Source organism: Oncorhynchus gorbuscha, linkage group LG03 (genome assembly GCF_021184085.1).
Source record: "Oncorhynchus gorbuscha isolate QuinsamMale2020 ecotype Even-year linkage group LG03, OgorEven_v1.0, whole genome shotgun sequence".
NCBI classification, from domain to species: Eukaryota; Metazoa; Chordata; class Actinopteri; order Salmoniformes; family Salmonidae; genus Oncorhynchus; species Oncorhynchus gorbuscha.
In genome coordinates this window covers 80,920,984-80,933,919 of record NC_060175.1, presented here as the reverse complement: position 1 = coordinate 80,933,919, position 12,936 = coordinate 80,920,984, and the positions used below count along the sequence as shown (strand labels likewise).

The window sequence follows — 12,936 nt, the reverse complement described above, 5'->3', positions numbered from 1 at the left end:
GGTTTGGCCAATCATCCCTTTGATTCTGGTTAGAAGTGAAAAAAATATATAATAAACAGAACACAAAACAATGCACAAGTACAGGCTGGGGCTAGCACCACTCACATTCTCAGACTAGAGTAACCAAACACGAGAGAAAGTACAATAAAATACATTGATTTACTAACCACCACGATACGTTTCTGTTTTACTACTTACTGACAGTCTTCAAGTTCAAATGTCATCAAATACTACGTTCAGTTTCCACCACAAAGCGAGAACCTGGCATTGTATAGTTTAGGTTATGCAGGTTACATCAAGGATTACAAAATCAATGATTACACAGCCTGCCAGGTAACAACAGGATAGGACTCATGGAAAGTGACAGGCTCTCTGCTGACCATGCCAAGAATGTCCCTATGCACTTACCACACTCTGATTAAAGACGATGATGATGACTGACTTAGACCCCAGGGGTTAACTTTCAAAGACACAAAAAGGACATTTTGACTCATTCGCCAGTGCTTTAGCACAGAAAAGACAATGTCATTCCCGGTTCTGACCCCACATGAGGTAATAGAAAGAGCTAATGATAGATTTTCCATCCCTAAAGGCAATGATATTTAATGGTTTTTAAATGGAAAGAAACAGGGGCAATCAAACTTCCCACAGATGTAACTATTTGCAGAATCTCCCATTTGTATGGCAAATCTGTTTCTTCACTAATGATTTCACATTAAGAGCCAAATTATCTTGACTCTTGAAAACCACGCCCAAAACATTAAATAACCCCAAAGACCATTTTGTCCTGTCCGGAGTTGCAGCACATGCTATAATTAGAATTCATATGACTTCTTTGTATACTCCGCTACACTAGAGGGGAAACGGTACGAAAGGGAACATAAAACCTGCTCATATGAACACAGCTCTTTAAGAAACATCTGTTAAACACACTCAATGAGATACTTGTGGGTTGGGGGGAAATCCTGAAGCACTAAGCACAAACACACCAGTTCAAACTCTCACATTGTAGGTAATAAGATTCCATCGTCTCTAAGGTTATGGGGTCAAAGTGAAACAGATTGAACAACAACGCTGCCACACTGGTAATAAAAAAGGCCCTGGTCAGTATGGATGGATTGCTCTGCTCACTCCCTCACTCACCGTCTTGGTTGCCCCAGTCCCAGTCGGGTCCGCGTACCACTTTCACCCCCTGGAATATTCCTTTGAGGATGATCCGTGGGAGATTCTGCCTCGGGGCCAAGCACACTCTGTGAAAGGTAAAAAGTACAAACCACATTCTCCATAAAGCAGTATGGCAGGAAAACAGCATTATCACTTGTTATACAACATAGAGTGTATGCAGAATGTTCTGTCGAAATGACATTGTCCAATTTTGGAACCGAAAACCACTGACCGACAGATGCTTGTTCCAAATGCATCGCTTATCGGCCACCAGAAAAACACAAGCTAAAACGTATAGCTATCTCAAATACGTAAGTCTGGACTACATTAAATTCCACTAAGTGCCACAGGCAAACAGGCCACATTTAACGCTCTCTGACGCTCTCTGGCTTAAAGACACACTACAGTAGGTCACACACACTAGCCAGAAAGTCAGAGAGGGCCATAAGATAAAACAACGTTCAGGCTATGTTACTGAGAACACTTGAATCAGTAAGGGTGGTGGGGAGACAAAGGGAGGTTTTATGTGGTGGGTGCTTGCCACGGTCGAGATGGCGTACATGGGCTCGATTGCCCGTCTAAATTAAAGAAAGATCATTGTTTTTGACGGGTCATTCAGCATCACTGAGGGCTGAGGGGAGTCTTAAACTGAAATCTCATGCTGCAAAACCATTAACCTCTGAACAGAGGACAAGCTCATGTCAACAACACAACCAAGCGGAATATGGTTGGCAAATACCAGAACTGGTTTGACAGGATCAGGCAGGCAGTTACACAAAATTCTTAAGAAATCAGAAGGGGGGGGGTTAAAAAGACATACCTTATGGTAAAGATTTGGTCAGATCTCAAAGGGGCAAAGGAACTGCCTATTCCCATACTTTCTCAGCAAGGTCAGCGTCCAGGTTTCATTCTGCCATGCAGCTTGGCGAGAGACACGCAACTTGAATCCACTATAATCAAAGTAAAACAACCATCAACTGGGCATTCTTCCACTGGGATAAAGAGAGGCTTTGCTACTCCTACGCATTGATCCCCATTCGGCTGCACACGGGCGTCAAAGTCCAACACAAACGCGTACATTTACGAAGCTAGTCATGGTTATCTTCCGAATGCGTCGGGTCAACTTGTGAGGCACTGCGGCCTTATCGAAAAAGAAGCCTGTGGCACCTTTGCTTCTTGGTGGCTTACTGCAGACTGACAGTAAATCCCGGTGTGGGCCGTATGGCCGGAGTTGGGACAGTGGGGAGGTGAGGTGGCGTGTGTCTAAAAGCAGAGCTTTGAGGCCTAATCCCAAGACAGCAGGGCAATCAGGAAGCAGGCCGTCAGAGAGCACAGCTAAGAGTGTGTGTGTTCCAAGAATACACCCGCATCACCAAGGAGACACAACATATGGCCCTTGACATGATAATCCATCCCCGTAAATAAAAATCATACACGTACTGTTAATTTGGTGAAAACTGATGTTCTATCAGTGAGTAAAATATATATATTTTCACCACGATTCAACTTCTAAGTGGTCAGTCTGTGAAATCAGGAAAACATGTTGGAACTTATACCTACAGTGCCTTCTGAAACTATTCAGACCCCTTGACTATTTTAACATTGTTACGCGATTAAATTTGTTTCCTCCAAAGAGTTCAATCTTGGTTTCATTAGACCAGAGAATCTTGTTTCTCATGTTCTGAGTCTTTAGGTGCCTTCTGGCAAACTCCAAGTGGGCTGTCATGTGCCTTTTACAGAGGAGTGGCTTCTGTCTGGCCACTCTACCATAAAGGCCTGATTGGTGTGGTGTTGCAGAGATGGTTGTCCTTTTGAAAGGAACTCTGATAGACTGACCATTCTTGGTAAACTCCCTGACCAAGGTCCTTCTTCCCCGATTGCTCAATTTGGCCGGGAAGCCATCTCTAGGAAGAGTCTTGGTGGTTACAAACTTCTTCCACTTAAGAATGATCGAGGCCACCGTGTTCTTGGGGACTTTCAATGCTGCAGAAATGTTTTGGTACCCTTCCCCTGATCTGTGCCGACACAATCCTCTCTCGGAGCTCTACGGACATCTCTTTTGACCTCATGGCTTGATTTTTGCTCTGACATGCACTGTCAACTGTGGGACCTTATATAGACAAGTGTGTGCCTTTCCAAATCATGTCCAATCAATTGAATTTATCACAATTGGACTCCAGTTAAGTTGTAGAAACATCAAGGATAATCAATGGAAACAGGATGCACCAGAGCTCAATTTCGAGTCTCATAGCAAAGGGTCTGAATATTTCTGTAAATAAGGCATCTGTTTTTTATTTTAATATATTTGCAAAAATGTATAAAAACCTATTTTCGCTTTGCCATTGTGGAGTAGTGTGGATTGCTGAGGAATTGTTTTTATTTAATCCATTTTAGAATAAGGCTGTAACGTAACAAAATCTGGAAAAATTCAAGGGGTCTGAATACTTTCCGAAAGCACTGTATAAGGTCCTGAACAAGCATTTCGCTTCATCTGCTAACCATGTGTATGTGACCAATAACATTTGATTTGAACAATAAAGATAAGGGATAACACAATATCACATTAAAACAATTACCTGCACTCCAGATCACCTAATCAGCCAATGAGCATACTCATTTATATCGTCATGACGAAGTATATATTGCCCTCAGATGTGCTCAATCTAAACATTTTACCAAATTATTCAACTCAGTTTTTCCTTCAAGTACAATGCGCCCTGTGTGTCTGTGGAAAAGGGATGTTGTTGCCATGGTAACATTTGCACTTTGCACACAGATGAATTGCAGGCAGGTTCAACATGGTGAAATTATACTCCTAAATTAATAGTGCAGTTTGTTTAGGTTATTTTACAGCTAGCTAGCTACTTCACATGCTTACTTTGGTATTACTGTGTGTAGCTACTAGTCAGAGAGACCATTGCATTGTGGGTGTTGGAGTCGACTTGAGCTGCAACAGATTTACACAACAATTTTCACATTGCTATCAAGCTAGTTATAACGGGGGAAAATGCAACATTTGTTCCCAAAAACTATTGCTTTCACATAGTATTATTTAAATAGTGCAATTTGATGGTGCAGTTGTAAAACCATAGGAATGTGTTTTTTCCCCTCAGGAGACTGAAAGATTTGGCATGGGTCCTCAGATCCTCAAAAGGTTTTACAACTGCAACATCGAGAGCATCCTGACGGGTTGCATCGCTGCCTGGTATGGCAACTGCTCGGCCTCCGACCGCAAGGCACTACAGAGGGTAGTGCGTACGGCCCAGTACATCACTGGGGCCAAGCTTCCTAACATCAGGACCTCTATACAAGGCGGTGTCAGAGGAAAGCCCTGAAAATTGTCAAAGACTCCAGCCACCCTAGTCATAGACTAATCTCTCTGCTACCACACAGCAAGCGCTACCGGAGCTTCAAGTCTAGGTCCAAGAGGCTTCTAAAACAGCTTCTATCCCCAAGCCATAAGACTCCTAAACAGCTAATCAAATGGCTACCCAGACTATTTGCATTGCCGGAATTAAACAATGCTGGTTTATACTGTAGGACTTCCTGAGTTGGTAGATTACAATGGATGATGTTAATGGGCTGCTTTCACCAATATGGTTCAGCCAAATTATAAAACACCACTTTATGGGATTTAGGGTCCAGATACCACTGGACAAAATATGTAGGGGGGGACGGCACTATCCAAAACAGATTTAGTAGAGATTAAATGTCTAATCCTGCCTGACCAACTGTCTCTCTGCCCACATGATAAACCAGAACAGGGTTAGGGACATGTTGACCATAATGTGAAATTTTGGAATGTGCTTAAATCACTTGTCACACCAAGTGCCAACTGCTGACCATTACCCATGTCGAAATCACTCATGATTTGATTACATTGTCCGGAAGGGGAGAGAGACAAACTAATAGCAGCATTGTCTTCTCTTCACTAGCAGTTCAAACTCAGATTGTTCATAAGCTAGGTTGTTTTTCAATATAAATGGCAAAGAAATACATCAACACCTGTTGATGACACACACCGCCCCCAAACAGTGAGCTAGCCTACCGAAGGGAACTCGTACAATGTCCGCAATAGCACAAGCTAAAGGAAAGTGCTTATTTCCAGTGTGTGAGTAAGTGTGATCCCAAATTCTGATCAGTATCGCCCCTCATTGTGTTTCTTGTGTATCCCCACCAGTTGCTGTCGGACACCGACTCTACGCCAAAAACTTCAGAACTCAATAACTCAGATACCTGTGTCAACACCTGCTACCAACTAGCTAGCTACATTAGCTAGGCTGCAATGGAGCCCACTTTGCCTGGAATTACTAACAAACGTTTCCAGGGCTGTAGAAACTGTGTTTATTATGCTCTTGTCCGGGACAATATTGACAATCCGGAGTTCCAATGCAGCAATTGTTTGCTAGAGGAAGATTACAGGAATGAGGTGGCTATGCTTAGCAAACAAAGCTAAATTCTGCGTGAATTTATGGGGATAACGCTAATTGTAACTCTTAACTCATATGCTGCTCGGGCCTGATGGATGTTTCCCAGCCTCGTCATCTATCCCTATCCGAATGGCCTGTGCTACCTTGAACTTGCCTGCCAAGGAAATTGTCTGCTTCTTCTTCTCCATCCTGTAGTGAAGTAGATGGAGAACAGCAATAACAGTTTTCCAAATCAGTGATGGTCCCATGTCACAAGTCGTGGAAATCAAAGGTTTGAATGATGTCTGTGAGTATAACAGAACTCATATGGCAGTCGAAAACCTGAGAAAAATCCAACCAGGAAGTGGGAAATCTGAGGTTTGTAGTTTTTCAAGTCATTGCCTTTCGAATATACAGTGTAAATGGGGTCATATTGCACTTCCTAAAGCTTCCACTAGATGTCAAGTCTTTTGAACCTTGTTTGAGGATTCTACTATGAAGGGGGAGTGAATAAGAGCAGTTTGAACCAGGTGTCTGGGAGAATGCCTTGAGCTAAGTCACGCGCGTGGCTGAGCGAGCTGCGTTCCTTTTAATTTCTAAAAGACAAAAGGAATTATCTGGTTGGATTTAGATTTATGATAAAAACATTCTAAAGATTGATTCAATACATCGTTTGACATGTTTCTACGAACTGTAATACAACTGTTTTGACTTTGTCTGGACTTGCCCTCGCCTTGTGAATTTCGATTGGTGAACTAAAACGCACTAACAAAAAGGAGCTATTGGGACATAAAGAACTTTATCGAACAAAATAAAACATTTATTGTGGAACTGGGATTCCTGGGAGTGCATTCTGATGAAGATCAAAGGTAAGTGAATATTTATAATGCCATTTCTGACTTTTACTGATCCACAACATGGCGGGTATCTGTGTGGTTTGTTTTTGTGGCTTAGCGCTGTACTCAGATTATTGCATGGAAGTTTTTTTTTTTTTATCTGACACAGCGGTTGCATTAAGGAGAAGTATATATTTAATTCTATGCACAACACTTGTATCTTTTATCAAAGTTTATGATTAGTATATCTTTAAATTGATGTAGCTCTCGGCAAATTCGCCGGATGTTTTCGAGACACAACATTACTGAACATAACGCGCCAATGTAAACTGAGATTTTTGGATATAAATATGAAATTTATCGAACAAAACATACATGTATTGTGTAACATGAAGTCCTATGAGTGCCATCCGATGAAGATCATCAAAGGTTAGTGATTCCTTTTCTCCATTTCTGCTTTTTGTGACACCTCTCTTTGGCTGGAAAATTGCTGTATGTTTTTCTGTGACTAGGCGCTGACCTAACATAATCGTATGGTGTGCTTTCACTGTAAAGCCTTTTTGAAATCAGACAGGATGGCTAGATTAACAAGAAGTTAAGCTTTAATTTGGTGTATTGCACTTGTGAATGTATGAAAGTTAAATATTTCTAAAAAATATTTTTGAATTTCGCGCCCTGCCATTTCAGCAGATGTTGAAATTTTAAGGTGACTGACCATGTTAGAATCCATTTTAAATAAGGCACTCTCGTCTGCAGGTATGTTTTGATGTGAGAGTGGAAGCCAGTCCCATCATCGCCACCTCACCCGCTCTTAAGATATCCTTCGGGACAACTGGGGGCCCAAGGCTGGTTAGGAGACACCACAATTGTGATGAACTGAGACAATATTAGGGTAGCACTGTAATTCATGAATCATATGCCATCTGCCGTTGTTCTTACCTTTTTCCCTTTCAGTGTTCTACACCTCTCCCCCCACCTAATTTTAGAATGCACACCATATGTGCATCGAAGTACACGTGTACACTTGCATTATAATTATGATAATTGTAACATTATAAATACATTTATAACACCTGAATAATTAACTTCTTTCAATAAAGCGTTTCACATTCTCCACTGGTTGAAATTAAGTATCTAATTGAAATACTATCCCGTGTCCTCAGATTAATGCAGATGAAGGGAGTTCGATATGCATACATTTTTTCTGTATATAGGAATTACAAATCAATCATGTTTCTAGTCTATTGCATAGCTACAATTTGTAATCATTGATGTCCCAGGAGCAGTAAAAACGGTTTAAGTGTATAATTTAATACATACATGTGTAACATTACAGCTTCCGTCCCTCCCCTCACCCCAACCTGGGCTTGAACCAGGGACCCTCTGCACACATCAACAACTGACACCCACAAAGCATCGTTACCCATCACTCCACAAAAGCCGCGGCTCTTGCAGAGCAAGGGGAACCACTACTTCAAGGTCTCAGAGCGAGTGACGTCACCGATTGAAACGCTATTAGCGAGCACCACCGCTAACTAGCTAGCCATTTCACATCAGTTACACATGCAGACACAGCATCATTCAAATAATTGAGTTTGATATGACTGAAAAGAGATTCAAATATGAAACACAACTTTATTTGCCAAGGAAGAGTACATGATCAGTGAATATAGTCAATGTACAGGCTACAATGTGGGAATCTTATGTGTGGTAATAACTACAGTACATGTGTATATAAGACTTGCATCCTTGGCACAATAAAGTTACTATATTCTACTCTATCCATATGTAACAGTATAGCTTCCATTCCTCTCCTTGCCCCTACCTGGGCTCGAACCAGGGACCCTCTGCACACATCGACAACAGCCACCCTTGAAGCATCGTCAACATGAATTACAAATTCATTCTCCTAACACTAGCTAATGTTACCTAGTCAGATAACATGCTAAATAGCGATTTTCGTAAATGAACTTTATGACAAAAAAATATGCACAAACATTTGTCTCTACATTAAGTAACATATTCCTCTCAATTATACATTTTTTGCTTGACTCGTTATGATGTTATAACAACTTTCATCTGGTTCCACCGTAATATTTTGTCAGTTATCTTTGTTGAAGAACGACACAAGGCAAGGGTGGCTCGCATCAAAATTTGTCATTGGAATCACTCAATATGATGGGTCATATAAAAACCGTGGGACCCAAATGCATAATGAGTGCTCCAACTCCCCCTTGTGGTGGTCTGGAGCAATGATGCTGTGACACTGGGTACCTCTAAGTTCTGCGGTGCAAGCGGTGGTAATGTGGTAATGGTCAGTATCCGGATAACATGTATGAAATGCTTGATAATGTATTAACAGAGAGGAATATTTTCTGGGTCATTTAAATATTGACTGGCTTTCATCAGGCTGTCCACTCAAGAGAAAGCTTCCAACTATAACTACTACCTGCAACCTGGCTCAGGTTATCAGTCAACTTACTAGGGTAGTTACAAACAGCACCAGAATAAAAATCATCAACATGTATTGATCACATCTTTACGAATGCTGCAGAAATGGACTATTTCTTAGTCTGTGGTGTGTAATGAAAAGCAACCAAATTCAGCACTATATGAAATTGCTTATTACAGTTACTAATAAGCATGCACCCATTGAGAAAATTACTGTAAAACATGTTAAATCCCCATGGATTGATGAGGAATTGACAAATTGTATGGTTGAGAGGGATGGAAAATAAGTCTGGCTGTAAGTGATCGGCAAATGTACTGCACATTGAGAAATCATGAATAAAACTTTTTTTTTAACAAATCATGAAATCATGACTAAACTGAATAAAAATAAGAAACTACACTATCAAAGAATGATCGTAAAAACGTTTAGAACACCTTAAATGAAATTTGGGGCAAAAAGATGCCGCATTCATCACAAAACCCACTGATATTGCCAATTACTTTAATTATTTTTTCATTGGCAAGATTAGAAAACGTATGGATGACATGTCAGCAACAAATGCTGACACTACACATCCAAGCATATTTGTCAAAATTATGAAAGACAAGCATTGTAATTTTGAATTCCGTAAAGTGAGTGTGGAAGAGGTGAAAACTATTGTTGTCCATCAACAACAAGCCACCAGGGTCTGACAACTTGGATGGAAAATTACTGAGGATAATAGCGGACAATATTGCCACTCCTATTTGCACTATCTTTTAAATTTAAGCATACTAGAAAGTGTGTCCCCTCAGGCCTGGAGGAAAGCAAAAGTCATTCCGCTACCTAAGAACAGTAAAGCCCCTTTTATTGGCTCAGTTAGCCAACCAATCTGCCTGTTACCAACCCTTAAACTTTTTGAAAAAAATGGTGTTTGACCAGATACAATGCTGTTCTACAATATTTATTTTAATTTTAACTTTATTTAACTAGGCAAGTCAGTTAAGAACAAATTCTTATTTTCAATGACAGCCTAGGAACAGTGGGTTAACTGCCTGTTCATCTGTTGTGAATGTAAAGTTTTTAATTGTATAACGGTCTTAATTTTGGAAGCGTAAGCAGCTAATGGGTATCCATAATAAATACAAATACAGTGATAGTGGCAAGAGCCTGAGAAAGAGAGGGAAGACGTGGATGAAACTTGACCAGTAGGAGGTGAAGAGGTCAGATGGTGCTGAATCGCCAGATATGCAGGATAAGGATTAAACTGAGTCTACTTGACAGGGCCTCTGCATTTGTGAGTGTAAGTGTGTGGGAGTATGCATGTTTGCAGGAGCAGATTAGCCAACCAGGAAGTTGTTGTTGCGTTTCCAACCCCCTTCAGTAAACATATGGACACACATATGTTGTGCAGCGCATCATCAACACGCCATAACCTACACACATATTCCATGATGATATACACCACTTACCATGAACATAGTCGACATAACAAATCATGTCATTGTAATTATTTGACTTAGCTACTATAGAGTCTCACCGTGGTGTCATAATACCCATAAACCTAGCGGTCAAACAGGTAAATTGATCCAATTGTTTTTCCCACTATTAATTTTTCCCACAGGGGTTTTAGAAACACTTAAAATAAATGCTGTGTTTGGTGTAGGCTTACCCTGGTGTGACGTTTTCATAACCATCTAAATCTCTCTCGGACAAGGTGGCTTATATCAATATAGTTGGCTCAGGTAGCTTAGCGATTAAGAGCGTTGGGCCAGTATCCGAGAAGTTGCTGGTTTGAACGAGGCACTTAACCCTAACTGCTCCTGTAAGTAGCTCTGCTAAATGACTCAGATTCAAAAACGCTAATTAGAATCAAAGTAGACATCATGAAAGCTCCTGCACGTCATCTCTAGATGACACCTTTGCTAACAGAAAACTAACCAATTCAGAAATTACTGAAATTAGCTAACAGAGAGTTCATCCAGAGATTTTTTTAACTTTTTCTTGATTCGCCAGTCTCATCCAGATCATCATGGCATTTGTAGTTCTTTATGATAGCCACATTAGCAGATGATTTGGATTTAAAAAATAATTATTGTTTACACGGTTATCAAAATGTCACGCCAGGGTAAGCCTACACAAAACACAGCCCTTATGTTAAGTGTTTCTAAAATCCCCTATGGGAAAAAGGTATGGTTGAAAAACGATTGGAACCATTTTCTTGTTTGAATGCTACGTTTTATGGGTGTTATGACTCCTACTGTGGTACACTTTTTTACATAAACCATGTGACACAGCCTCCACACACACAATTTGAGAATATCCAGAGAACCATAAAGTGAGCACACACACACGTAAATGAACATCCTGTAATGGAAACATGGATAATCACAGCACAGCCCCTGACACCTCACTTCCCTAAATCTGTACTCACACTACTAATTACCTCACAACAAACTTCTATGGGGAGGAAGGTGAGAATGCTAACATGTTAATCCCATTAAGTGGGCTATTTAAAATACAGCAAAACTCTGGCACTGCAGGTCCTGTCATACTCAATAAAGAAAAAACAACCCTATGCCAGTGTGTGTGTGTGTCTAGCTCTCTGCTTTAAAGCCCTCTGCCACCTGCTCGGCTATCCTCTCCCCCTCTGACATGAAATGAATCCCATTAGCCGTGCTGCTGAGCCAAGGTCCACTCCCTCCATCACAAATGACTATCAGAATAAAGCAGGGCCCTTCTCATCAGGGAAGCCAGCCAACGTCTCCGCTCCCCCCCAATATCGGTTTGGGACAGACTGAATGCCTACTTGTTCTTAAGATGAGCCGGGTCTTATGAGACGTGCAGCATACAGTAGAGCTTTGGATGAAATTTGGGTCACTGAGGACTTGAAATATAAAGGGGCTCTCTTGTGTTTTGCATCATAAACAACAAGCATGAAGAAGAACAGGGGTAGTGTGCATGACTTTCATATGATGTTTTTCCCCTTTGCTTCAGTGCTGGGTCTTGGAGCAGCAACACTCCATGCTTTGTTGAATTTATCTTCACTGTAGGGCTAGATGATATACAGTGCCTTCCAAAAGTATTCATCCCCTTTGGTGTTTTTCCTATTTTGTTGCATTACAACATGTAATTTTAATTGATTTTTGGGCATACACAAAAATTTTGGGCATACACAAAATAGTCCAAATTGGTGAAGTGAAAAAATTATAAAAAATAAAAACAACAGAAAAGTGATGCGTGCATATGTATTCACCCCTTTGCTATGAAGCCCCTAAATACAATCTGGTGCAATCAATTACCTTCAGAAGTCACATAATTAGTTCAAGTCCACCTGTGTGCAATCTAAGTGTCACATGATTTCAGTATACATACATAACATACACACTCCTGTTTTGAAAGGCCCCAGAGTCTGCAACACGACCAAGCAAGAGGCACCACGACCAAGCAAGAGGCACCACGACCAAGCAAGAGGCACCACCAAGCAAGCGTCACCATGAAGACCAAGGAGCTCGCCAAACAGGTCAGGGACCTGTTGTGGAGAAGTACAGATCAGGGTTGGGTTATAAAAAAATATCAGAAACTTTGAACATCCCACAGAGCACCATTAAATCCATTATTTAAAAAAATGGAAAGAATATGGCACCAAAACAAACCTACCAAGAGAGGGCCGCCTTCCAAAACTCACAGACCAGGCAAGGAGGGCATTAATCAGAGAGGCAACAAAGAGACCAGAAATAATCCTGAAGGAGCTGCAAAGCTCCACAGTGGAGATTGGAGTATCTGTCCACAGGACCACTTTAAGCCGTACACTCCACAGAGCTGGGCTTTACAAAAGAGTGGCCAGAAAAAAAGCCATTGCTTATAGAATAAAATAGCCTAAGGCATGTGGGAGACTCCCCAAGAAGGTAATCTGGTCAGATGAGACTAAAATGTAGCTTTTTGGCCATCAAGGAAAATGCTATGTCTGGCGCAAACCCAACACCTTTCATCGCCCCTAGAATCCCATCAGTGCCACCAGTGAAGCATGGTGGTGGCAGCATCATGCTGTGGGGATGTTTTTTCATTGGCAGGGACTGGGAAACTGGTCAGAATT

The 12,936-nt window shown here is 41.1% G+C and overlaps 1 protein-coding gene across 3 annotated transcripts in view; it reads right to left on the bottom strand.

Moving 5' to 3' along the window:
- Positions 1–12,936, bottom strand: part of LOC124032018 (E3 ubiquitin-protein ligase MIB2-like) — an 81,269-nt gene that overhangs the window by 34,129 nt on the left and 34,204 nt on the right. For all 3 annotated transcript variants that reach the window (XM_046343963.1, XM_046343962.1, XM_046343961.1), the window contains one exon: positions 1,144–1,250. In XM_046343963.1, coding sequence (XP_046199919.1) covers positions 1,144–1,250 — 107 coding nt within the window. The remainder of the gene's footprint in view (positions 1–1,143; positions 1,251–12,936) is intronic.